Source organism: Bipolaris maydis (genome assembly GCF_028858645.1).
Source record: "Bipolaris maydis strain C4 unplaced genomic scaffold PSV08scaffold_6, whole genome shotgun sequence".
NCBI lineage: Eukaryota > Fungi > Ascomycota > Dothideomycetes > Pleosporales > Pleosporaceae > Bipolaris > Bipolaris maydis.
This window is the reverse complement of record NW_027093862.1, coordinates 1,517,102-1,542,361: the sequence shown is the minus strand read 5'-3', so window position 1 is coordinate 1,542,361 and position 25,260 is coordinate 1,517,102. Positions and strand designations below refer to the sequence as shown.

Sequence of the window (25,260 nt, the reverse complement as noted above, 5' to 3'; positions counted from 1 at the left end):
GATCAGGCTGAGCACAATTGCATTATTGGCGGAGTGAGGCGCAGTTTGGCCCCCATTGTGACACCTAAGCGCTCCTGCCCCTCAACGGCTCAGCCTGATTGCAATGGCTCCTTCTCCACACCAATATCACAGTAAAGAATCCCTCGATTAACGACTCGTCGTTGACTCATATTCTAACGGCTCTTAAGCATCCAATTGTTTGCCCTTCGAGTTTCTCGTCGAATCTGATGCTGCAGGCTCGGTCCATGAAGTGCAGGTCAGCCAACAAAGATCCCAGCTACGACGATTCATCAGCGCAAAACTGATATTGGGAACAGCGAGAGTATGTTGTGGTAGGGAGCCACCTCAAGACTGGCAATCCCCTTGCGCGACAAACTGTATGTTCAAATAGTTATCGCCCATGTTTTCAGCAGGGGCCCGCCACAAGGCGACGTCCGCCGAAGAAGGCAGCTCGGTGATGGAGCGCTCCCAAGAAACAGCATCAACGCCCCCGAGCAGCCCCAAAGCTTTATTGAGAGCACGATCACCAGTACTCGCTCCCAGAGCCCATGTCTTCTCAACGTCTGGATCACAGAACTACCTACCAATTACCTTCGATCGCACAGATCAGGTGGCTCCTCCAGGGGCCAAAACTCGACTTACAGCAAGCTTTTGGGAGGACGAAGGCTCCCTTTGTTTTCAAGTTGAAGCTAGAGGGGTTTGCGTGGCTCGCCGTGAAGACAACCACATGATCAACGGTACCAAACTGTTGAGTGTGGCTGGACTAGGTCGAGGCCGTCGAGACGGCATTTTGAAGAGCGAGAAGACTAGACATGTGGTCAAGACCGGTCCGATGCACCTCAAGGGTGTTTGGATCCCATTCGAGCGTGCACTGGCCTTGGCAAACAAGGAAAAAATTACCGAGTTACTATATCCTTTGTTTGTGCATGATATCAAGCAGCTCCTATACGATCCGAAGAATCAGAAGCGCACCTATCTTGCCAACCCCCAACGTAAGTCCCAGGAAACAAAAGAATGGGCCGAGCCTACCGAAAGCCACGCCCGTCAGATTGATGTGCCAGAAGAGAGCGACAAAACTTCACAAAAGATCCTGTTGGATACACTACGAAATGATGAGCTCCACGAGAGAGGCCCCATTGGATCGCTATCCAGGTCTCTCATAGAGACTTTGGGCCTGATTCTTATTGAGGTCAGAACACACTCCGACAGTGCCCTACACTATGGTTCCCTGGAGTCAAGCTGTGCAGCACTGTTTTTCTGGGATATTGATCTAGGATTATCGCGAGGCGATCTCGACGATATGCTACAAGACTCTCCTCAGCTACGTGATACTTGTCTTACTGTGCTTGTGTCAATCTCCCAATTTGTCAGCACATGTATGTGGATGATACACGAGCTATTATATTGCGAATCACTGACATGGCACAGCGTTGATACATCTCATCAGTAGCGAGCAGCGCCGAAAAGAAGTGTTACAGTCAACAAGGATTTTGACATGTCTGGATCAAACCGCTAATATGATTGAGCAGCAATGTCATTCAACCCATGAGCCTGAACAAGATGTCGAAGCATTGTGTCAGATTCTCCGTACAAAAATCGATACTCTCATCATGCTAGCACCCAGCCTGGAATCACCAGCAGAAGAAAGCTTTGATGACGAGGAGCCACGTACTATTCAATACATCGAGAAACACCTACCAGAGCAGGCTTATATCAACAGCATTTCGGAAAAGTTCCCTCTAGCAGAATCAGCAATTATAGCTCAACTAGGAAAATTGAACTGGGATCGATACAATCACATGCTTCATTTACAGCGGGAAACGGTGCAGCAGGAACTCCAAATGGCCGCCATGGAGAAGGCAAGGACAATATTCAATGACTCTGGTCTCGGGGTATCTTTACCGGCACAGTCAAAAGCTGCTTCCAGCTCCGGATCTGTATACGCACCCTCGATTATGTCTACCAGGGCTGAAGCAAGTCACAAGCGTGTGCCTCCACTTCCTGCACAAGCACGGTCTGGTGAGCCTTTTACCTGCGAAATCTGCAATAAACAAGTCAAGTTTCAGCGAACCAAAGCCTGGAAGTAAGTTGATTCATCCCCATACACTTTTAAATGCATTGGCGTTAATCAAATCGCCTTAGGAAACATGTCTTTAGTGATATACTGGCATATGCTTGCTTCTTCGCCGAGTGCTGCAACACTCGCATGTTCTTCGAGGACAGCGATGCGCTAATGACCCACCTGCAAGATCAACATGGGATGGATGTTCGAATCTCGGATGTGGAGTGTCCTCTCTGCATGGAGTTTACTTCTGGAGACCGTGATATCCTAACACTCCACATTGCCCGCCATATGGAAGAAATCGCTCTTGCAATCCTACCTTCTGGTGTTGACTCCGAAGAAGAATCAGCAGATGAATCAGGAAGCGTCATTAGATCTGATGATAGCTCTGAATCTTCTGAAAGAGTGATCCAAAGTGTTGAAGAGAACTCCACCGATGAAGGTACCGGTGTCGTTCCCACCCATGCCGGAAACTGGGAGTGCGCTGATATTCGCTGTGGGAACTACAATTTGGCAAGCTACACTGCCTGCCTCCGCTGTGGAGCTAGTCGTGCCGGTGCTGCTGTTGTTGCCGATTCTGCGTTCCCGTTGTCAAAGGACACGCCCTCTTATTATGGCATGGCTCCTCCCGTAGGTGCTGGTCCCGGTTCCGGGGTAAATCCGACTGATCTAGAATCGCAGAGTCACTATTGGATGGAGCCAACACCACGGTATAAGTATCCTCTGACAGAAACTTCGGATGTTCAATCTCATGCGCCAATGGAGGATATGGATACAGAGAACCTAGTAAAACCTTATGCTCGATTTCATACTACCATAAGGCGTACTTCTCAACCTACTTCAACGCGTATTTCTCCTCCTCGGTTTCCGTATACCTTCGAACGTACTCCTTCACCGCCTGACCTATCATACATGCGACAAGACCCTTATTCGCAAAGACCTACAGGTGCACAATTATCTGGAATCTCGTTTGAGCCTCTTGCAAGTCATCAAACACAGAGAAAAACGCCACCAGAGCGTATAGGGAGGCCAAATTCACTAGAAGGTGAAGATATGGACCCTATGAAGGGAGGAAATTCTGATTTACATTTTACCGGGGATTCACCATTACTTTCCCTTCCACAAAAGCCGCTAGGGCCACTTCACAAAGCCGACGAAGAGGACAGGGCAGCTGAGAAAGCCAGGCTATATGTGGAACTTGTGAATATAAAACTGGGGAAAGCTGCAAAAATAGCTGAAGAAGCGAAGAAGAGGGGTAACGAGGACAAGCCTGCCAAATTGCCGCCACCTCCTGCTCCTGCATCTATCAACTATAGATTCGCGCATTATGATCCTTTTCCACCAGTACACGACGGGGCACGTGGACAATTTGATACCCAGGATTACGGAGACGAAGCAACATTTCTCCCAAATTCGATATCACAAAGCCACATAACTCCTATCCCACAGATACGACTACCCCCGCTGCTACTTTCACCCCATGACTCAAGTAAAGAACGTTTTGAAGAACCGTCCAGAGAGCTTAAATCAGGACCTCAAGACAACACTGAACCGTCTTCCGAACAAGGAACAAAAATTGAAGATACTTTTTCTTCCAACGATCTTCAGTTACCAATCTACGGAAATATGAATATAGAGACTCCGGAGGTTAGTGTATCGTCTGACTCGGAGCCTGAAGACAACAGTAAATCACCTTCTGAACAACAAACAAGACCCGGAGGTGCTCCGGATTATCCTGGAGCGATCGAATTGTATTTTGATGCTCTAAATTCGTTGGACGAGCGGGGCGGACGAGTTGAATCAGAGCATCAAGACAACATTGAAATTTCTTCTGAACAACAATCACGACCTCGGCGGGCGTACAGGAGTTACCACGCCCCTGGTACAAAGTTCAGAAGCTACGAAGGCCCCGGGAAACGGCACGAAATGTGACACTAGACTACAGTGGGTATGACGATTGGATACGACCATCAATTTGTCTTTGGATATAGAATCATTTCCTTAGGTTACAAATACAAGCCAAACGTTCCTGAACAGAATTGATCAAGAATCTGCATTTCGTTGAATGCTATAGTGGTAATTTGTACCAGAGCAAGCGGATTAAACCCTACACAGTAGCAGAGATGTTCATTCCCCGTCACTGCCCCCCAGACTCTGCATCCCCACTCTCAAACATCATCAACAACCCGCCACGCATCCCCCATCAACGCATTACTCACCTCGGCCCCCTCATCCACCAACTTCCTGCTCCCCTCCTCCCCCACAACCGGCAATCGCACCTCGACCCTCTTCCCCTCTGGCACCGTCTCCCCCTCAATCGCAAACGGAAACCTTACGTACTCCGGAAGTAGCCCGCACTGCTTAAGCAGCGAGGCATGGTCCCAGCTAATGTGCTCGTGGCACAACCTATCGCCGCGCAAAGCGACGACGGAGGTGAAGGGGATGGCGAGGCGTTTGCCGGTAGGGGGGATACCCGGGAGGAGCCAGGGGACGGTGCTGGTGTGGGTGAGAGTGAAGATGAATTCGTCGATTACGCGGTCGATTCCTACAGTGCGGGAGACGAGGGAGAGGGAGGTATCTGGGGGGTTGCTGAAGATGAAGTGGTGGGTGTAGAAGGAGGTTAGGTTTGTTTTGCCGATGCCGCCGCTGTGGTTGAGAGGTTAGTTGGGGCGAGTGTTTTGGAGAGAAGGGGGAAGGGGCAACGCACGTCATTGTGGGGATGTGGTTGACGTAGGGTTGGTCGACCATTGTTGCCATTGTCTTTTCTACGTCTCGCTCGCCAAACTCGTATTTTGTGTGTTCCTCCCAAACGGCTTCGAGGTCGAAGTAGGGTCCTCCTAGGAGTGGTTTGAGAAATGTTAGACTTCTGGTGTGCGCGATTCCAGCGTTGCGTTTGTGGTATTTTGGGTCGCTAGGCAGGATCCAGCCGGATTCTTTCTCTGCATCTTCGTAGCGATATGTCTTGACGCTGCTGGGGGAAATGCCAACTGATTCCGAGGATGACTGGCGACGGTGAGCTAATGGAGGACCGGATGTATGGATTAGCTGGGGCGGTTGATTGGTAGAGCTGAGAGAAACGAATTTTCTGCCACCGTAGGATATGAGAGCTTTGATAGCTGGATTTTGGCATGCGGCTTCCTCAACGTAGTAAGGAATTCGTGATATGTACGCTGGAAGATAGCCGTCAGCACGCGACCTGGAAATGGACTTGGGGTTTTGGGGATTTGAAAGAAAGAGTTTACGAACAAATCAAGCCAACGCCCTTGTCAAACTCGCATCCATCACAGCTCTTGAGGGCATCCAGCGCTTTTTGCAACGGGAACTCTCCGCCATCCTCGGCTTCATTGCCTGGAACCAGAAGCTAGTGGGCTCTTAGCATCCGTGTCAACGTCAAACCTAACCTGCTCCTCCTCTTCATCGCACTACAGTGAGATTCCCATGTTTCCAAACCAACATACCTGCACGACTGCAAAACCCTCCTCCGCCCACTTCTGTAACGGCGGCGGATCCAAATACTTCTCACTCGGCCCAATCTCCGCGTAATGATCCAGCACAAGCACCAATCCGGGTCCTCTTCCCCGCCTCGACAACGGCGCCTGAAGCGTCACATGCGAGGATATACGTTGCGGCTTCCTCGACGTAGTATGCGCCTGTTCCGTCTCGAGAGGTGGGGTAATTTTCGCCATAATTGAAGCGTTTGAGTTAGTGTTGGACTGCCTCTTCTCTGCCTCCTTACAAACCGATTCTCAAATTAGATAGAACGTTAAAGGAGAAAAGGGGGTCTGCGACGTAAGTTGACAAAAAAAAAGTTGCTATCGGGATCGTAAGGGTCCAGATCAAACGAACAATCAGCCCGATTCGCAACGGCAACGATAAGATGGGGGTGGAGCAACAGCCCACCTGCTTGCCTTGATGGTGGGGTAAAGTAGCAACCTACCTAAACAGGCGCCGCATTCAGGTCATGTATGACAAAGAAAGAGGGGGCACGCTGCATGCATGACTTTATTTGTTTGCGAGTCCCCGCATGCCCAAAAAGTGCCCTGCCATCCTTTTTCTTCTACGTAGGCTACCAGCAGCAGCCCGTTGGAATTACCCCAAGTTCCCGGCGTAACCACGAGTGCACAGTGGTGTAGTACAGACCTTACTTTAAGCGTCTTGTAGTGCTTTTTGTACGAGGTTCCTTCCACGCGCGCGCGTTGCGTCGGGTAAATGGGATCTATGTGTTGCGAGGGTGCGGAGTGTTGTGTGCTCGGAGTTTCTATGTAGATTGGATGCGTGTACAAGGGGGGACAGAAGTACAAGCGAGGGCATTGTGTAGCAAAGGAGTGCACGTGGTGAAGTAGCAAGGTACCTTCCTACATGTATGCATGGAGCTAAGTCTCTTTAGGGTATCCGATGTTGGTATCGCCTCTTTAAGGCTGTCTGTTCGAGGGTCTCCTTGGGTTTGTGTAATATATGACACACCGTTGGATGGGGGCACTCTATGTCTTTCTCTACGCTCTCAACCGATATTTCTTTTTGTAATGACTCTTTTTGTTAATGACATCATTCGGTTTAGTTCTGCTGCATAACACGTGATGAACACGTTTGCACGAGACTTATCATGTGTTACCCAGCATTGTGTGAGGACGAGAACATCGAGTCTGAATCATAAAAGGACATATTTTCATAAAGGGTTGGGCTTGTTACAACCAGGAATGTTAGATTTAGCCAGACGCTTCTAGTGAAGTCTATACCTACATCAACCCATGCCAAAACCCTGGCACGCTTCATACGTTTGATCCAATTCCTTCGTCTCAAATCACTATGCTACCCTCCCCAAATGTAGCAATTTTCGTTCATCGAAACTTTTTCCGGCCGTGCGAAGAACTGGGCAAACGAAAACCATCAAATGTAGGCAAGGAAGGGAGGACTGGTGGAGGAGGAATTTGAGGTGCGCTGGATACAGAGCGCAATGAACTAGTCTCTTCGGGCTGATTCTGGTAAGCATCAAGTCCTCAAGAATCCGAATCCATCTCCTGCTGTCTTACACAGGGAGAAAGTCCAGTAGGCAAATCTTGTTGAGTGTCGTGGCGCGTCTGGTCCTCGCCCTTCCCTTCTTCTTGAGGGGTAGGAGTCTTTTGCTTTCTTTCTTGTATCGTGTTATCCTTCCTGCCTTGCTCACGATCAGGCTGATTCCTGCGGTCAACTTCGTCTACCCCGGCCCTAGCTCTGGCTCTGGCTGCAAGTCGATGCTCCGGGAACATTGGGTCCAACTAAGTCGCCACCTTGACCCAAAGATGCTTGTACCAAGCCATATCTGCTTGTTGATATGCTAGCAAGTGAGAGTTGTTTGTTTGGTCCTCCGGTTTGCCGAGAAGATGGTGACCAAGGACGTTGGTCAAGAGTAGGCTTCGTGGCAGGAAGAGAATGGGTTGTGGAGATGATAACAATGTGTGTCGTATAATAAGAAGCACGAGTGTTCCGTAATGTTACAATGTGTAATAGTCAGCTCGGTTGCGGAAAATAAAGGATGGAGCTAAGCGCTGATTTGTTGTTGGGGCAGTCTCATTGCAGCCTCTGAGATGGTAGTTGAATGTTGCTCACGATGAGCAGGCGCTGCATCCTTGGTAGCGGCGTTGGCTGCACCCTTGATCTGTTCAAGGACCTGGGCAGCAACCGCGACGGCATCTTCGGGAAGCCCTGATTGTGCGTCAGCATCACATAGGAAAGAGCATCCTGACACAGGCGACTTACCTGCAATTCTAGCGACTTTCAACGCATGGCTTTCCCGATTTACGCCTTTTCTCAATCGGTGTATATAAGAGAACTGCCCGTTGGGTTCTTCAAGTACATCGTTGCAGTAACAGCCGAGCTTCTCGAAGTCCTTAGTCATATCGGTGAGCGCGTGAAAATGGGTTGCAAACAGTGTCCGGCATTGATTGACATGGTAAAGATGATGAAGGCAGGCATATCCCACGGCGATGCCATCCTCCGGTGTTGTTCCCCGGCCCACTTCGTCCATAATGACAAACGAACGAGGCGTAGCCTCCTTGAGGATTTGGGCTGTTTCAAGCATCTCAACCATGAACGTGGATTGATCTTGGTAAAGATTGTCTGCTGAGCCGACGCGACTAAAAACCTTGTCCACCAAGCCAATTTCTGCATATTCTGCCGGGACAAACGATCCGGTTTGCGCCAAGATGGAGATGAGTGCGTTCTGTCGTAGATAGGTACTTTTACCAGCCATATTGGGGCCGGTGATCAGCCATATACGTTCTTGCTCGCCTAGTTGGCAGTCGTTCGGTGCAAATCTGCGTCCTTGTTCATACAGGCCACTTTCTACAACTGGATGTCGCCCGCCGATAATATGATGCGACGGCTTTGCACCAAGAATAGGGCGGATGAAGTTTTTCTCGATGGCAAGGGCGGCAAAGGCACATGCAACATCCAGTTCATCAAGTACGGCTGCGTTCCGCCGTAGTTTTACAAGGTTTCGTACTACTCCTTCACGTAGCTCACTAAGAACACGCTGCTCCTCTGCTCGGATACGGAAGCGAGTCTCGTCCATCTGAGCCCCTAGCTGCGTCCATTCAGGAATTTGGAAAGAACGAGTGGACTTGCTGCTACTCAAGCTCTTTGGATAATGATGCGCCACTCGGGACATGTCTTTTCCTTTGACATGCGCAATATGAGCGAGGTTAGGAGTCCATTTCAGCACCAAGCTCTCAGTTCCCATGTCTTTGCGCAATTTACTTTCCAGTTCGCTTTTAGCCTGTCTCAATGTTTCCAAGGTCTCATGCAGTCGCTCCAGAGTCTTACTGGCATTTTGTTTCATGATGTGAACATCCTCTCTCCCGTCTGTGGCGCTCTTGAAGCTCCCTGCTATCATATGAGGTTTAGGCTGAACGCGCTTTGGCATGTTCTTCAAGTCTTCTTCGCCAGCCTCTCGACCCAGCACGTCCTGAGCTAGTTCCGACATCTCTTCAGCCTCTTCATTTTCGATGCGATGATACTCAGATAAGCTGTCCTCGTCGATAGCTTCTTGGATTCGGTGTGCAAGCTGCAATGGTAAACCTAGATCGAACCGACGTTCTAGCATTGAGATGCACAACCTCCGTCTGTTGTCAGACGCTGCATTTGTTGGGTCAACCGGAACGGAATTCCTGAATTGCACGTGTTCCCGCAACTCATCGAAGATGGCAGAGGTCGTGATGATTGTTTTTGAAAGTTCCATGAGGTCATCGGCGTCCCCACGGCCGTATGTAAACTTGGTAACCAGCCGAAGAGAATCGAACGTTTGCTCTAGTAGTGCAATAATGTTCTGACGCAGTTGTGGATACTGTATCATCTCTTCTACCAGATCGAGTCTATCGTTGATGGTTGAAAGAGACATGGAAGGGGCAGCTTCGTCTCGTCAGTAATTTTCAGATACTATTATTGGTTGTGTACTTACATAGGCGCTGCGTAAGTAGCCTTGTTCCGCTCTTCGTGACCGTCTTCTTTAGAGTGTGTAACAAGCTTCCTTCGTATGTTCCATCACGAATAGTACTCCTAATTTCTAGTGCTCTCAGACTGTTCTTATCGATGCTCATATAGTCTTCGGCTTGGTGTCTTATCGGAGCCTGAAGCCGTGTCTGTGAACCAAACAGTTGGTGCTTGACGTAATGTAACAATGAACCTCCTGCAGCCACTTCACCAAGGGTGAAATCGGCCATGCCAAAATCACCCACAATCTCTTCTAGCATGGGTTTCCAGCTGTCAACAGTCGACTGCATTTTAGGGGGGTCTTGGAAAGTAATTGTATGCCCATCTTGTTGTATGGCAGAGACAATGTCAGAGTAATCAGCCTCTTGGAAGACACTGCTCAATACAATCTCCCTCGGTTTGATACGAGCGAGCACTGAGGGCAGGGACGCAATGTCTGTATTCTGGGTCAGGAAGTCGCCACTGGATAGATCGATCCATGCGAGTCCAATCTCAGTGCGCGGTAGGTTGAGAACTGAGGAAACGCTTGCACTGCCAGGGCTCTGTTTTAACGCAGTTTCTTTCCTGAGCACTTCTGGATCTACATGGATACTAAGAAGGTAGTTGTTCTCCCATGGATCCATAAAGTGCTCATCAATCAGGGTGCCCGGCGTCACAATGCGCGAAACCCTTCTCGTGTACTGAGGCTCACCCTTTGCTTTGGTTGGTGCATCATTGACATACTCGTCGCTTATTGCAACATGCTTGTTGAGGTCCTGGACAAGAATTTTGAGATAACGATCCAACTGGTAGGCGGGGAAGCCAGCCTAGGACCATTAGCGCTAATTTCTTTTTACCAGGAAAATGGGCTGTTGACTGACCATAGATACTGGAGGCTTCTTACTGCCTTTCAAGGCCTTTCTTCTGGTTTTTCTGATGTTTAACAGGGGCGCAAACTCGTCTGCATGCTCAAAGTATAGCTTGTCATCAATTTAGTAAGAATGGCAGTGGATCGGCGATGCTGGTCAAGTACCTCGTAGAAGCCTCCGACGCGTGTGAGGAGCACGCAATGGCTGAACTTGAGCATGTTATTGCGCACTTGCTGCAATAGCGGAGGGTATTCTGGTTCGGCGTCATTCTGGGGTAGTAGCGCCTGGGATTGAATAGGGCCTTGTTGTATGTCATCCAATTGCAAAGTAGTTTTTCTCTTTGCGCCACGGCGTTGGGATGCTTGAAGCCATGGCAGACTCACATGCTGTGCAGCACGTGGTTTCGCGAAGGGTCGCGTTGAGCTTGGGACGAGACCCGCAATGGCAGTGTATGGTCTGTAAGCAACCGACAGAATCCTGGTTTGGGGGAACAGATTTGAACGTGCCAGACATTCGGCACGCCTGGAGAGCATCCTCGTTTTTTAAGTTGTGTAGAGGGAATATGGGTGGGGTACAATGGTCGAAATGCAGGGACGCGTCTGCATCTGGTTAGCTCACCGGACCTTTAGTACGCGGGGTACTCGGAATGTCCAAAGTTAAGCCGCTGACGATACTTCAATGTGCATCCGCCCCATCTGCTTCCATTCACAACAAAAATGGCGCCCCAATTCGAGCCGATGAAGAATGATTTGATCCTACGCACAGCGAGAGGTTAACAGCCCTCCACTATTCCGGATGGACATCGTAAAATTGACATTGCATAGGCGAAAAGGTCGAGCGCCCGCCAATATGGGTAATGCGGCAAGGTACAGACTCTCGTCCTCGAAGACGCTCAGGCGCTGATGATGCGTAGCCGGGCGCTATCTCCCCGAGTATCACAAGGAAAAGGGCACCAACGACTTTTTTGAATGCTGCCGCAGCCCCGAAATCGCGTCGAATCTCACCCTGCAGCCGATTGAGCGCTACGCCGGCCTCATTGACGCTGCCATCATCTTTTCCGATATCCTTGTCATTCCTCAGGCCATGGGCATGGAGGTGATAATGGTAGACAAGAAGGGACCCCACTTCCCGGAACCACTACAAACTCCGGATGACAAACAGTACAAGGAGGTACTTGAGAGAGAGGTGAATGTTGCAGAATCGCTCGACTATGTTTACAAGGCCATTACCCTCACAAGACAAAAGCTGGCGGGAAGGGTACCGCTGATTGGCTTCTGTGGTGCGCCTTGGACTCTGTTGTGCTACATGGTTGAGGGTGGAGGTAGCAAGATGTTTATTCAGACCAAAACATGGATCTACAAATACCCAGAGGAGAGCAAGGCGCTGCTGCAGAAGATTGCAGAGCTTTGTGTCGAGTATCTTGCTCTGCAGGTGCAAGCTGGAGCTCAGGTACGAAGCACGATAACACCCGGACGCACGACGCTGACCACTGCAGATGATCCAAGTCTTTGATTCGTGGGCCGGCGAGCTATCACCGTCGTCCTTTAAGACATTCGCTCTTCCATACCTCACCTACATTGCTGACAATCTCCCGGAGCGTCTTCGGTCCAAAGGGCTGGAGCCCGTCCCGATGACCGTCTTTGCCAAAGGAGCGTGGTATGCCTTGGCGGACCTCTGCGAGACAAACTACAACACGATCGGGTTGGACTGGCTCCATGCACCGGCAGAGGCATACAAGGTGGCGCAGGCAAAGGGCAAGGTGCTGCAGGGCAATGCAGACCCCGGTGTTTTGTATGGTAGCAGGGAATCCATTACAAAGGTAGTCGAGGAAATGGTGGCTGGCTTCGGCGGCGGCAAGCAGGGATGGATTGCCAACCTTGGTCACGGTATGTTATTTGACATGTTACATTCTGTCGCTTTGGGCGCTAACAATGTGCAGGCATCACGCCGTTTGTCAAGCCGGATGATCTTAAGTTCTACTTTGAAGAGATCCACCGATTGACAAAGGCTTAACATAGAAGCCTAGCTGCATTGGGCTGGCCAAGCCTGCTCCGCCAGTGAGGCGGGCTTTGAGTTCCTGCCAAGCACGCAGAGCTCTGCCTATGTGTGTCGTCAGCGCCTCGATGTGTTAGTGGTGCACAGTGGGGTGAGAGATGTGTCATGTGGTGGTAGAATGGATGGCAAGTCGAGACACTGGAAGCCAGACCGACTTGGTTTCCATGGAGATGACGATCAGGCTGCCAGCCCTGTCCCTGCACGTGTTCTGCACTCTAAAAATGACATATGTACACATCTATGTCTCATGTCACAGGGCTGTGCATTCTTGTAGCCCAAATGAAACCAGCTTCGGCCTTGACCAGTATTCTTCCGTCTTTGAGCTCGTCGGTCGCAGGCACTATTGCTACATACACAGCTCATGACCAAAATTTTCATCCATTTTTTTCCTTCTGTCCTGGTTGGCTTCTGCACGATGGCGCCACGAGCCAAGGGCAAAAAGGGTCCTCGTGCATCGCCAATCGTGGAAACATGAGCCTTAGCGATCGACTGCCCCCCGATTGGCTGCTGAGGGCATGGTCCGAGCGTGCGTTCATTGGAAGCTTCCTAAGACTTGAGCACCGAGGACATGTGCATTTGATGCAGAAATGGCGTTTCAAGGCGGATTATGGCTGAATGATCGTGAATTATCGAGTCTTGAGCGCCTGTTGAATCGTTTGGGCAGGCATACGAGTGCTTTGAGGCTATCCTGGGCTGTCGAGGCCCCATGGAAGGCCGTGGAATGGGTTGGAATCTTCTCTCGCTCGGCGCTGCCGGTGTATTTGCAACTACTACTTTTAAGTCCACAGGCGGCCATCACCATCTGCTTCCACACAAATAATACACCCACTGTCTCGAGCCACAACCTCGTGCTCGCCTGTTCCTGTTTTGCCTTTCTGTGGCGACGATTGGTAAGTGCTTTTCCTTCCCTTGCCCCCCCTGTTCCTGTCTTCACTGCCGGGCCGCCGTTCACAAGGCTGGCCTTGTGTCGACGTACGCTGCTGCGCACCATAACCCAATGGCCTGACGCTGACCATATAAAAGATTCCCCCAAACTTTACCACTCGCACTCTACACCACTCACCTGTATCCGTCATACTGCCCCTCAGTCCGACTTTTTTTGCGACCCCACTAGCCCCTCTACATCGCTGCACAGCCTGCAACCGCAACCATGGTGAAGGACACCAAGCTTTACGATACTCTCGGGGTAAGCATAGCCCTGCCTTATACCTACAAAGGAGCATAGCCTAACAGAACCAGGTGTCGCCAGACTGCTCCGAATCACAACTCAAGTCAGCATACAAGAAGGGTGCCCTCAAGTGGCATCCCGATAAGAACGCACACAACCCCGAGGCTGCAGACAAGTTCAAGGATCTCTCACATGCCTACGAAGTTCTCTCCGACCCCCAGAAGCGCCAAATATACGACCAGTATGGCGAGGAGGGTCTCGAGCAAGGTGGCATGGGCGGCGGAGGTGGCATGGCTGCTGAGGACCTGTTCGCACAGTTCTTTGGCGGCGGCGGCGGCCCCTTTGGCGGCATGTTCGGCGGTGGCATGGGAGGAGGACGCGAACAAGGGCCCAAGAAGGCGCGCACAATCTCCCATGTCCACAAGGTATCACTCGAGGATGTCTACCGCGGTAAGGTCTCCAAGCTGGCGCTCCAGAAGTCGGTCATCTGCCCCAAGTGCAACGGTGTCGGCGGCAAGGAAGGCGCTGTCAAGAAGTGCGCTGGCTGTGACGGTCGCGGTATGAAGCACATGATGAGGCAGATGGGTCCCATGATCCAGCGCTTCCAGACTGTGTGCCCAGACTGCCAGGGAGAGGGAGAAATCATCCGCGACAAGGACCGATGCAAGCAGTGCAACGGCAAGAAGACGATTATCGAGCGCAAGGTCCTGCATGTCCACGTTGATCGTGGCGTTAAGAGCGGCCATAAGATCGAGTTCCGGGGCGAAGGCGACCAGCTGCCAGGCGTAGAGCCAGGCGACGTTGTTTTCGAAATTGAGCAAAAGCCTCACCCGCGCTTCCAACGCAAGGACGACGACCTTTTCTACCATGCCGAGATTGACCTGCTGACGGCGCTTGCTGGCGGCCAGATCCACATTGAGCACCTGGATGAGCGATGGTTAACTGTTGACATCATCCCCGGTGAGTGCATCAGCCCTGGCGAGGTCAAGGTGATCCGCGGTCAAGGTATGCCATCATACCGACACCATGACTTCGGTAACCTGTACATCCAATTCGACGTCAAGTTCCCCGAGCGCCTTGGCAACGAGGAAGGCGGGCCGATGAACCCTGAGCAGATCCGCGCCCTCGAGTCAGTCCTACCACCACGCAAGGTTCCAGATGTGATGCCTCCGCCAGACGCAATGACCGAGGATTTTACCCTCGAGGACGTTGAGCAGGGCGGTGAGGGTGCACGTGCACGCGGAATGGGTGGCATGGAAGACGACGAAGACGAAATGCACCCCGGTGCTGAGCGCGTCCAGTGTGCATCACAGTAAACATTTGCTGCACATGACTTTTTCATTGCCTGCGAAGGGATAGACACAGTGGTATGAGATTACGAACACGACACTTACCATGGAAAGTAATGGTTTCAATTGGGAAAAAAACACACACCGAGGAAAAAAAGAGGAAGGTGTGTGTGTGTGTTTGTATCCCAGGGTTCGGCGTCGTGGGAGTCTTTTGTTCTATTTTTTCTTGGTTTTGCTGTGTGTTTTTCTTATGATCTGATGAATGGATGCATCAGTCGTGGCTGTGAAGTGGAGTGGTGACGATGAGCCTGTTTTGCGTCGAACGTGAATACAGCGAGAGAGAGTGAGAGAGAGAGGATAGAGCAAGAAGAAGCCTAGGATACCAAAGCATGGTTCTTTTATGAGCTTTTTTTCTTCTTAGTACTTTCTCGTTTAATTTGGTTACATAGACCGATGGAATCAGCAATGTCGATTCTTGCTCTTCTTCTTCGACAAAATTAGACTTGGGATAAAAGTGTCATGTCAGTTGTGTACTTTTTTTTTTACATACTACTAGACCGGATGAAACGAAGACCAAGGCCACTATTACATCATATCACAAGACACAGACGTATAGTATGTAATCATGAATAGTTTTCATTCCTTTTTTCATCCCGCAATAACCAATACAACAAACCGCCCTTCACTCCTAATTCTTACTTGCCCCTGCCCCCAAACACCCCCCAGCCAGCAAGCACCTCTCTCTCCCCCCAGAACATCCACTCCCCTTCCCCATACTTTGCCAGCCCTTCTCTCCGTCCCCTCTCCCCCAGCTCCCCCCACCGCATCAGCAAGTTCCCATCCAGCATGCCCCTAGCACCAGTCCCAGCATCCCACCCGCCATCTGGTGTATCGCTCGCACGGAAAGCACGAGGATTCAATCCCGCAGTTGCATCGAGTGTATTGGACAGGTACGCACTGAGATTGGATAGGCGACGATACGTATCTTCACTTAGCGGGGTGACGAGGGCCAGCGTGCCGGATTGAGACGTGCACAGGATTTGGTGGAGGGGTTGCGTGGCTTTGTCGTCGGGAGATGAAGTATCCATTTCAACGTCTCCGCTTTCGGCATTGTTTGTACCGGCAAAGTCCGACGCTGAGGGCATTTTGAGGCGCGAATGGACGACATGTAGGGTTGCGGGGAAGTGGCCGGTGTGGAAGGTGGATTTGTGAAGGAGGCGGGATCCAGCTTCGGATTTTGGGTCTACGGGGTACATGTGGTTAGTAAGTTGCGAAGAAGAGATAAAAGGTGTGTAGACGTACTGTCTGGGTCGAATTGTAAGACCTGCAGGTTCATATCTGCGTCTGCGACGAGGAGGTGGAGTTGTTCTTCGAAGGGGATGAAGTCGATGGCTATGGCTTCGAGACTGTGCTTTGAGCGTGCGAAGAGGGACATTCTATATGGCTCTTCCTATTCAATCGTTAGCGATTGGCTTATCCACCACTGCACAAAAGAATCTTACTGTATATCCCGTAAACCACACACCACGGTATGCGTCGCTCATAGCCAGCATACCTGTTCCAGGCAGATTCTTCAGATCACTAACATAACACTGCATGTCCATAAAGGCAACAGGGAGAAGAGTGCCATCTTCCTTGAGACCTCGCACCATGCACTTTTGTCCTTGGGCCATAATCATGAACCCTTGTGTACCAAGCTCTGAGATTGCGGAGACGGCACCCTTAACTTCATCTTTCACAATGAGCTTGAGGCGCTTGTTGGTCTCTGGGCGGTCTGGTTCGGGAACTACGGTGATGACCTCGAATATGCGGATGCAGCCTTTGGTGGCGAGGTCTTCACCGTGGAGAATCGCGGTGCCCACTGCAACAAGATCCTTGCGCTGGTGTGTATTTTCGCTGACTTCAAGATTAAGTGTCTTGATACTGAGGACTACTTCTTGTGGATCGAGAACATGCGTATCGATAATAGTCCAGGTCTTCTCATCCAATAATTTGATGATGCCACGTTCAATAGTTGGTTTAAAGCTCATGTCTTCCTTAGGGAGTTCATAATGATAAGTCTCAGACGGATCAAGTTGGTATTCCTCTGGCTGTCCCGTGCCAACAATATACAAGCCCGACGAATGGTAGGCGAGAGCATGGATTTCGGCATCCATTGGCATACGCCGTGTTGCCCAACCCAAGTGACCGTAGTGCGTCTGTGGTGGCAATTGAGAGATGCGGAGCGTATCAGTAGAGTCTAGGTAGGCAAAACCACGTTGGCAGCTGGAAGTGTGAAAGGATGTCAGACTCTTTACTGGCTTTCCGCTCAGACCAATGACACGCGGCGCACTTGAAGACTCTTTGAAGATGAATGCCGGGGTAGTGCCTCGTTGGAAGACGGTACTGTAGCCACCAATGTCGCTTAATGTCAAGAGAGTACTCTCAAATCCAGAATCTTCTGCACCGCCATCTTCAGTGTATCGTGGTATATGTTGCTGAGAAAGCTTGACCCATCGCAAGTTCTTGGTCCACAGATCAGCAGCTGAACGTGACGGAGAGTGAAAAGCTTTGTAGATGACGAGGTTATCACTCGATGTGCGGACAATTAGGTGTGGTGACTTGGTCGTTGCATCGCCCAGATCAGCAGCCAAGATCTCTGTAATCGTAGCCTTGATGGCGCTACGCTTGGGGACATAGTCCATGCCCAGGACCGGTGGAAGGAAGCTTAGAGCTTCAGCGACATAACATGGTTTCTCCATATCTGACACTGCAAATACACGAAGGCCTCCTTCAGGTGTGAGGAGAAAAGCAAAAACTTCTGTGAAGCTAGCAGACTTGAACAAACTCGCGGAAAGCCATTGCGAGTTGGACAAGCCGGTGGCTTCAACATCCTCCAGCTCGCCATCGCCAGTAGCTCTGAAGATCTTAACACTAGAGTCTTCGCGCAGGACTAGGAGGTATGGGTCCGCGAAGCTGGCATTGATGACATTGACCTCGTTGCCACTTTCTTCGTCCTCCATTGGCAGGATCTGATCCATGTTAAGTTCTAAATAGATTGTCAATTATTGCACGGGATGTTTTGCACAGGAGCTGTAGCCTACCAGAGTCATAGGTACGAATCTCAGTCCGCATTACCTGCACAACCTTTGTGCCTGCTGCCAGTACGCCAACGAACAGCGTTGAGCCTTCTTCTCTTTCAAAATCACCCTTGTCAGTTTCCGTGAGTTCATTGCCATTGACCTCGTACACGACAGTGCTCTCGGTTCCATCTTCGCCAGTCTTGGATACCACGAGATACTGGTCATAGTCTACATTAGTGGCCATGTTTGCCTCCATGTCTTCACCAAAAGCAGCAGTGACATCTCCGGGCGCCTGTTTCCGGGCATGCACAGCCCAAGTGCCGCGTGCTGAAGGGAGCTGTCTTGTGGCTACAGTGACGGGGTGGAGCTCACGATTCAGGGCTGTTATCGAGGCAGCAGCCCCTCGCCCGGTCGAAAGCATCACCTCGCCCCTATTCAATGACTCGGTGTCCTTTCCTGGGTGTAGGACGGCATTCTTGATTGGAGCTATACTCGGCAGTACGTCATGTATGCGGAATGTGTAGGTGCCAGGCGCAGTAGGTTCCGAAGCAGCAGCAGTGATCTTTTGAACAGCAGGGGCTGTATCATTGTAAAGATCATCTTCCATGTCTTCCATATCCTCTTCATCAGACATGTCCTCGTCCGTGTCGATGTTTGCGTTGGACTGCTTTCGTCGCAGGTGGCTTGCCGTGCTAGTCCAGCCCAGCATGACCGAGTCTCCGTCCTCGCTTCCAACAAAAAGGCGTCCTCGTCCGAGGTTGCTAGTACAGGAGGCGGCGGCTTTGATGAGGTGGCCGCCATGGTCTGCCGCAACGGGGTGGACAGTCATGCCTGAAACAGTGCGGCCGTCGAGCGTAAAGGTAAGGACAAGGAGACGTCCATTGTTGAGCACGACTAGCACGTCACCCGCCTCGTGAGACAAAAGCTCAACACTGCAGCCTTCGAGGCGCAAAGCCAGGTCTGACTGGTCGCTGAGAGGAAAGGAAGTGCAGGCTTTGGCGAATTCATTCACAGCCACACCGTTTGTCTTGCCACCCTGGTCGACGTGTATGATTTCATTTGATCCCACCAGCAGAGCACCACCAATGGGTGAAGGCAACGGAACCACTCTGGTGATATCGTACGGCAGTCCGGAGACGGACAGGAGCGTAGTAGAGGCTTTTTGCTCGAGATCAAGCGTAAAGACGGAGTATGTAAGAATGTCTTTTCGGTGCGCGAGTAAGGACGGGGCCGTGTCTCGGGAGGCGGCAACGATGCCAAACGTGGGTTCGCGATACTCGTGCAAAAAGGCGAGGTGGACGGGGTGCGTAAGGGTGGGGTCGAGGTTTGTGAGCGGCAGGACAAAGGACGAGGTATAAGGCGTTGTGTGAGAGCCAGATGCAGTCTGCTGCTCAGGCTTGGACTCTTTGGGCCCATCAGCATCCGAGTCGTAGTCATCGTCGACAAGATCACGCTGGCGAAAGGGAAGAATGGCGAGGTTGTGAGAGCCAAACTTGAGGGCGGCACATCTGCTGCTGGGGTCTGCCGTCAAAAAATTGTACGTGTCTTTGAGATCAGCGGACCAAGGAGCAATGCCGGGCAAGTCTGGGTTCTCATAGTAGTGTATTGATATTGTATGGAGGCTGTACGACTCGGGATCCCACTCCACCAGGCTCAGCTTTGCATCCCGAAATGCCACCAGCAGCGCCTCGCCCCTCGACTTTGTGCTGAGTGCCTTTACGCGCGCCAGCGACACAACTGTGCCAGCGAGGGGGAACTCGCCGACCAGGACCAGCTTGGCGGTGCTCTCAGTGCGCTGCAAGGGCACATCGGCCGCCTCAGTGTCCAGGTTGGCGGCTGCATTTTCCGCCTCGTCTCCCCCGCCCGGCGTGACCTCAGTCGTGGTGGACTTGAGCTCAAAAACCTGCAGCAATGAGTTCTTTGCGACAACCAGGTTGTTTGCCCTGGCGTGCAGCAGCGGGAGATGGAGGGCATGGCTGACAGCCGTGGGCGGGGCTATTTCCGTGTAGCACTGCATGGCGATGGCTCCGCTCAGAGCAATTTGGGGGGCGGGGTGAAGGTGAGCGGAGCTGGAGGGGACAGCGCCCGCGATGCTTTGTCTTGGTGTTGAGTCGCGTCGTGGAGAGAGAAGTGTGGGTATGCGTGCATGGACATGGGCCCGATGGGGCTAACGCGTCTGCTAGGCTGCATGCATCATCCCCGCTCTGCGACGCGACAGGGACGTCATGCTGCTGCCGCTGGTTTGTTACAGCACCGTGTACCACCACTCTTAGCGGCGCACGCCAAACTACCAGGAAACAGGAAAAAGACACCAAAAAGACGGTCTGCGACCTGCCTTCGCTTTTCTTTTCTGCATCGTTTTTCCTACTTTCATTTCCGCGACATCCATCATGGCTCTCATCCAGACGAGCCTCATCTGGGTGGCCTACGCCGTCGCCGTGGGCCTCCTCTTCCTAATCGCGTCCACCTTCGTCTACGTCTACCAGAAGCCGCGCGATCGCGCTGCCGCTGTCACCATTGTCTGCATCTTCACCACGCTTGCCCTGCTGGCCACGGTCCTGCTGATCCCCGTTGACGTCGCTCTCGTCTCGTCCACATCCCGCTCTAGCCTAGGCCGCAAGAAGGACTGGGCCACACCAGACAAGGTCGACAGTATTCTCTACACCCTGCGCATTGTCTACTACTCGCTCTACTCGCTCGACGCTGTTCTCTGCCTGCTCGTCATTCCCTTTACCTACTTCTGGTATGAGGAATACGACGAGGATGCCGCTGAGCACGGAGAGCAGACGGCTGGCCAGCGCATTGGCGGCGCCATCAAGTGGACGCTTGGTTTCCTCGTCTTCGTCGTCGCCATCTTCCTCGTAGGCTTCTTCGTGCCTTTTGCAAAGCAGGCCAAGGACGACAAGCGTCTTGATCTCGACTACTTCAAGCATCTGCTATCTGAGAACCGTAAGCACAGCCAAGGCGCACTTGAGACTTCAGACACACAAGCTAACAGCCCTCCAGATGGCGAGCGCGCTCTATCCTTTGCCCTCGGTCTACTCATCACAGTCGGAACCGTGCTCTATGTTCTCTACACTGGCGCTGGTATGGCGCTACTGCCTGTTGCCATGATCAAGTCGGCACCTTCCATCTCGGCCCCCACCCTTGCCGCGAACACTGCCTCTCAACTCGAGTCCAACCGTGAGCGCCAGAGGCAGCTTGAAGGTCGCAGCCAAGGCCGCGAGGGCGGATTGGATAGCAGGGACAGGCGCGAGCTCGAGGCCCTTGTTCGCGAGGAGCGCACTCTCATCCGCCGCGAACGCCTGGCGGCCGAGTCCAGTGGTGAGGACCGCCATTGGATCGTCAAGGCCTGGATCAGGACAGAGGCCTTTTTCCGTCCACTCAAGCTCCTTGGCGGCCTCATCCTCCTCGTCTTTGCCCTTGTTATCTTCGCTAGTATGCTCATCACTGGCATTGACAAGGCTAAGAACTCCATCTGCGGTGCTCACTGCGGATACATCCTCGGCCACATCAACATCTTCCAGCCTCTCAACTGGATCCTGGTCAAGTCTTCCAAGGTCTTCCCCATCGACTATGTTCTGTTCTTGCTCCTTGTCCTCTTCTTCTTCTCCGCCTCTGTTGTCGGAATCGCCACGGTCGGCATCCGCTTCCTCTGGATCACTATTTTCAAGATCCGCAAGGGCCACACTTCGCCCCAGGCCCTCCTCATGGCCACTGTGCTCCTTACGCTTATTGTTCTCGCTATCAACTATTCCGTCGCCATGGTCGTTGCTCCTCAGTACGCTACCTGGGGCCCTCAAACCTACTGCGACATGAAGACCAACAGTCTTGACGAGCAACCCGATTGCACCGAGCACAAGGACCTTATCAAGCCCTGTAGTGAACTTGCTACCAATCCCTCTGCCCAGCAAGTCTGCACACCCTCTGTCCTCAGCACCTTTATCAACCGGGTCACAATCAACTTCCCCTTCTTCGGTGTGGTTCTCTTCTGGGCTCAATTCGCCTTCTTGGGCATCTACCTCATTGTCTTCGTCACCACGCTGTTCAGGGCACCCACACTCGACCAGGAACAAATGGATCGCGACCTCGAAGAGGAAGAGGAAGAAGGTCTGCTTGCAAGCACTGGTCGCAGGTTCGGTGCTGCATGGGGCGATGCTACTGGTCGTGCCAACAAACCCACGACTGCGTATGGCGCTACCAGCGTAAGAAATGAGGAAAACTAGTTTACCCTATGGATTCTCTTCAGTATGCCCCTGAGTAGGCGGTAAAATTGTTCTTTTTCTTTTTGCCTTGTATTTTAGTGTGGTGCTGGAGGGTTACGTATCCTTCCCCTCTGATGTATTCTTGATCCTAGTTCATAGTCGCTTGCATTCCCTGGAATTTTACTGTTTGTTTGTTTTTTCTTCTCAAGTTCGCTGAGTAGCCATCCTGCGAGTCAAATGAAAAACAAGTCCCTCGCAAAGCAAATTTGATCAAGAAAACTACCAAAGTCCGAAAATTTTGAATCCATGGGGATAAAATTTCATAAATCTTATACTCTTCATTTCCATCGTAAAATCGTCATCTGCAACATCATTTCTATATCGTCTATACAGATACATGTTCCCGCCCCCTAATCTCGGAACGACCCCGAAAAAAAAAAGAAACAAGCCCCGGTGGTAGATATGTGAACATTTCCGCATGCTACGACATCGAGCAATACCTATAGGTGACTGTTCTTCTCCAACAGGAGCAGAGAAACAGAAGGCCTTTGCGGTTGCTGGAATAACATGCAGCTCTCTCTCTCTATCCGCCTGGCAGGAAAGAATCCCAGATATTTCACTTCGGCTATATCGAACAATGTAGGACCGGCTTACTCGATTGCATATATCCGCCATGGCACCGTTTCTGACACGACAACGGTGTTGCCATTATGGGTTCTGTGTTTTTCGGGTGAAGTGCTGCGTATACGAGGCCCGGGGATGGGAAAGCATCCGTATCCGCATTCGTATTAGCAGGGATATAATTCCCGGTGGCTTACATGGGTGCGGAAAGAAGAGACATCGGGCGGAAAAAAAAATGGTCACCCCTCATGTCCATCGTCCATGGTCTCGTCGTCGTCATCGTCGTCGTCTTCCATGGAGCTATCCTCGTCTTGCTCGTCTTCTCCAATTTCGCGCCCCAGAACCCACGCCTCCTGATCCTTCTCCCCACCCTTAAAAAATAGCACAACCCCACTCTCCATCGCGCGTTTGGCGGCGTCGCTCAGGCGCTGCGAAGTCAGTGCTTGGCACCGACATATGTACTGAAAGTACACCGATACCTCCAGTCTCCTCGCTCCTATAGCCTTCCGCAGCGAAGTCACAAGCGCGACATGCCCCGCCGCCTCATCCGCCTCCTTCTCCCTCACAATCGTGCTGAATGCTTCCAACCGGGGCGGCAACAGCGCTAAGAACTCCGCATCCACTACACAGTCAACATCTACAAATACCTCGATTGGACAAGCCATCCTGTGCAAACATTCAAACTCGCCGAACGAGCCAAGGACGCCGAAGTCGTGGCCCTCGGGGTAAACCGTGCCGATGATTTCGGCGTCGGAAGCGTCGGAGAGTGAGAGACGCCCGAGGCAGGTTCGGTGATGTCGTAGTGCGGCGCCCAACGAACTCCAGGAGTGATTGGGGAAGATGGATAGCGGGTTTGATTCTGTGGCAAAGGGCTCCCAGGGGGCGGTGTGGAAGTTGTATTCGAAATGCTCGAGGGAGCGGATGGAGATTATGAGGTGGGATAAGGCGGCGATGTCGAGCATTGCGCGGTGTAAGAAGAGTTCTTTGATCGGGCTGCTTGACGGGGGTATAGCCCAGGACTTAAAGGGCGTGGTTTGATGGAAGCCATCCAGTTGGAGGTGCAGGAGCGAGGGAAGGCGGAAGAGGCTGGATAAGGATTCAATTGGGAAATCCCTCGACGCCAGGCGTCTGGCCTTGATGCAGAGATGGGTGAGTTTGGTGAACCGATTGCGAGGCTCGAGTGATGGGGCAATGGCTTGGTTGAATAATCTTAGCCAACCCGCTGTAGTATCCCTTGCATTCGTTGGCTCATCATTGTCGCGTTTGGCGAGATCGACGCCCAATGTCATCCAGCGAATGCTGTGTCCGTTTTTGAGGACATGGAGAAAAACTTCTCTTTCGGACTCCTTGTCTTCAGAATCTGTAAAGGCGTATACAAGAGTCCGCACATTCCGGGCTAGCGTGGGCCAGCGGGAAATCGCATGTGCGTCCTCGTGATGTGGTCGAATACCCCCCACAGTTTCATATAGCAACTCTTGAGAAATACGCTTACAGCGCTTGTCTACTCGGCAGAGTCTGGCCAGATCATCCTTTTGGTGTTTCAAGTGCTGCAGGATGTACAGAAGGAGCTCTTCTGGTATTCCGCCCAGGCTAGCCTCCGATCGTCTCGATGTAACATCTCCTTCTGAACTTCCAATAGGCTCGTGGCTAGTTTCTGCAGCCGCCAAAAGAGATTGTGCGAACTCCGACGGCATCTTTTTGCTGGATACGGCAGACTTGCCCGTCTGTAACTCACTCGGGATGTGAGATATTACCATTGCGAAATGGAAACTTGCAAGTTCGTATGTCGTAGAAAAAACACTGCATATAAAAAACAACGTCTATTGTTGTTTCAATTGGAGCAGCTGTTGTCAAAAACAAGTGTGGAATCGAGTATAAAAGCCATGTTGTTGCAAATTCCAGGCATGGGAATTTTAGGCTGACGACGTTCCCTCACCGGTCCGATTGCTTCCTTCACGGTGAAACCCATTGGCGCCCAGCTGGCTGGTCAGCCGTTCCCCCCTGGAGTCAGTCGACCAGCAAGTGGTGTGAAAGTGACCAGATTTTTTTTTTTTTGCGTAGCCGGCCGTGTTACATAATAGATTATACCCAATGCGGGAGCCGATTTCGGTATCCCGGTGGCTGGTATTCATTCGAGTGTGCAGGAAACGTCTCGTGAAGTGAAAATGCTGTTGACCGCGTGAAGCTGAAGGAGAGATGGCCTCGCGACTCACCGCCCACCAACGCGTGTGAATACATGCAACCTATGAGAGAGAGGTGAATGGATGCGCATCGTGCGGTACAGGGCGTCTGCTAAAAGAGTGAGCTGGGTTAGTAGATATGGTGTGAAAGAGCTCTGGTGTGTGAGTGGCAGCCAGTGGTAGCAAACAAATACCGAAAGACCTAGAAGCAAACCTATGGCAAGTAGATGATGGCTTGCTACTCCCACAAATGACGCCTGTTTGTACACGACAGTTGATAGGAAAAGCGCCAAACCTGCAGCT

General features: G+C 51.6%; 8 protein-coding genes across 8 annotated transcripts; 4 read left to right on the top strand and 4 right to left on the bottom strand.

Annotated features, from left to right (window-relative positions):
• Positions 1–400: 400 nt before the first annotated feature.
• Positions 401–4,084, top strand: PSV08DRAFT_389873 (uncharacterized protein; the record flags this gene model as incomplete). Its single annotated transcript, XM_014226197.2, has 3 exons — positions 401–1,376; positions 1,429–2,083; positions 2,143–4,084. 3 exons carry the CDS (start codon positions 401–403, stop codon positions 3,992–3,994), a joined length of 3,483 nt encoding a protein of 1,160 aa, XP_014081672.2. The 3' UTR covers positions 3,995–4,084.
• Positions 4,085–4,152: 68 nt separating this feature from the next.
• PSV08DRAFT_40851 (uncharacterized protein) lies at positions 4,153–5,871 on the bottom strand. The gene is made up of 4 exons (XM_066093804.1): positions 5,521–5,871; positions 5,309–5,423; positions 4,770–5,232; positions 4,153–4,708 (listed from the first exon to the last, which is right to left on the bottom strand). The coding sequence occupies exons 1-4, from the start codon at positions 5,746–5,748 to the stop codon at positions 4,231–4,233; spliced, it is 1,284 nt and encodes a 427-aa protein (XP_065949249.1). The 5' UTR covers positions 5,749–5,871; the 3' UTR covers positions 4,153–4,230.
• Positions 5,872–7,580: 1,709 nt separating this feature from the next.
• Positions 7,581–10,890, bottom strand: PSV08DRAFT_222638 (muts domain V-domain-containing protein; the record flags this gene model as incomplete). The annotated part of the gene is made up of 6 exons (XM_014226194.1): positions 7,581–7,744; positions 7,799–9,454; positions 9,498–10,335; positions 10,390–10,488; positions 10,542–10,738; positions 10,761–10,890. 6 exons carry the CDS (start codon positions 10,888–10,890, stop codon positions 7,581–7,583), a joined length of 3,084 nt encoding a protein of 1,027 aa, XP_014081669.1.
• Positions 10,891–11,049: 159 nt separating this feature from the next.
• On the top strand, positions 11,050–12,787 carry PSV08DRAFT_222635 (Uroporphyrinogen decarboxylase). Its single transcript, XM_014226193.2, has 5 exons — positions 11,050–11,148; positions 11,202–11,243; positions 11,291–11,826; positions 11,873–12,263; positions 12,317–12,787. The coding sequence occupies exons 1-5, from the start codon at positions 11,094–11,096 to the stop codon at positions 12,388–12,390; spliced, it is 1,098 nt and encodes a 365-aa protein (XP_014081668.1). The 5' UTR covers positions 11,050–11,093; the 3' UTR covers positions 12,391–12,787.
• A 795-nt stretch (positions 12,788–13,582) lies between these two features.
• On the top strand, positions 13,583–14,916 carry PSV08DRAFT_351184 (uncharacterized protein; the record flags this gene model as incomplete). Its single annotated transcript, XM_014226192.1, has 2 exons — positions 13,583–13,618; positions 13,672–14,916. 2 exons carry the CDS (start codon positions 13,583–13,585, stop codon positions 14,914–14,916), a joined length of 1,281 nt encoding a protein of 426 aa, XP_014081667.1.
• A 586-nt stretch (positions 14,917–15,502) lies between these two features.
• Positions 15,503–20,071, bottom strand: PSV08DRAFT_222627 (CPSF A subunit region-domain-containing protein). Its single transcript, XM_066092173.1, has 4 exons — positions 17,973–20,071; positions 16,392–17,917; positions 16,192–16,339; positions 15,503–16,132 (listed from the first exon to the last, which is right to left on the bottom strand). The coding sequence occupies exons 1-4, from the start codon at positions 19,966–19,968 to the stop codon at positions 15,585–15,587; spliced, it is 4,218 nt and encodes a 1,405-aa protein (XP_065949248.1). The 5' UTR covers positions 19,969–20,071; the 3' UTR covers positions 15,503–15,584.
• Positions 20,072–20,341: 270 nt separating this feature from the next.
• PSV08DRAFT_201890 (LMBR1-like membrane protein-domain-containing protein) lies at positions 20,342–22,409 on the top strand (the record flags this gene model as incomplete). The annotated part of the gene is made up of 2 exons (XM_014226190.2): positions 20,342–20,900; positions 20,958–22,409. 2 exons carry the CDS (start codon positions 20,342–20,344, stop codon positions 22,175–22,177), a joined length of 1,779 nt encoding a protein of 592 aa, XP_014081665.1. The 3' UTR covers positions 22,178–22,409.
• A 607-nt stretch (positions 22,410–23,016) lies between these two features.
• On the bottom strand, positions 23,017–24,568 carry PSV08DRAFT_409542 (uncharacterized protein; the record flags this gene model as incomplete). The annotated part of the gene is made up of 1 exon (XM_014226189.2): positions 23,017–24,568. The coding sequence occupies exon 1, from the start codon at positions 24,532–24,534 to the stop codon at positions 23,017–23,019; it is 1,518 nt and encodes a 505-aa protein (XP_014081664.1). The 5' UTR covers positions 24,535–24,568.
• Positions 24,569–25,260: the final 692 nt, after the last annotated feature.

Bases quoted from the DNA above. Each gene is read 5' to 3' on its own strand.
- PSV08DRAFT_40851 (XM_066093804.1), bottom strand. From the start codon at position 5,748: ATGGCGAAAATTACCCCACCTCTCGAGACGGAACAGGCGCATACTACG. The intron at 5,424-5,520 runs GTATGTTGGTTT...AGAGCCCACTAG, and splicing joins AGGGTTTTGCAGTCGTGCAG to CTTCTGGTTCCAGGCAATGA. The intron at 4,709-4,769 runs GTGCGTTGCCCC...TCTCAACCACAG, and splicing joins AACCACATCCCCACAATGAC to CGGCGGCATCGGCAAAACAA.
- PSV08DRAFT_222635 (XM_014226193.2), top strand. From the start codon at position 11,094: ATGGCGCCCCAATTCGAGCCGATGAAGAATGATTTGATCCTACGCACA. The intron at 11,244-11,290 runs GTACAGACTCTC...GATGATGCGTAG, and splicing joins AATATGGGTAATGCGGCAAG to CCGGGCGCTATCTCCCCGAG. The intron at 12,264-12,316 runs GTATGTTATTTG...AACAATGTGCAG, and splicing joins GATTGCCAACCTTGGTCACG to GCATCACGCCGTTTGTCAAG.
- PSV08DRAFT_222627 (XM_066092173.1), bottom strand. From the start codon at position 19,968: ATGCAGTGCTACACGGAAATAGCCCCGCCCACGGCTGTCAGCCATGCC. The intron at 17,918-17,972 runs GTAGGCTACAGC...CAATCTATTTAG, and splicing joins GATTCGTACCTATGACTCTG to AACTTAACATGGATCAGATC. The intron at 16,133-16,191 runs GTACGTCTACAC...TGTACCCCGTAG, and splicing joins CTTACAATTCGACCCAGACA to ACCCAAAATCCGAAGCTGGA.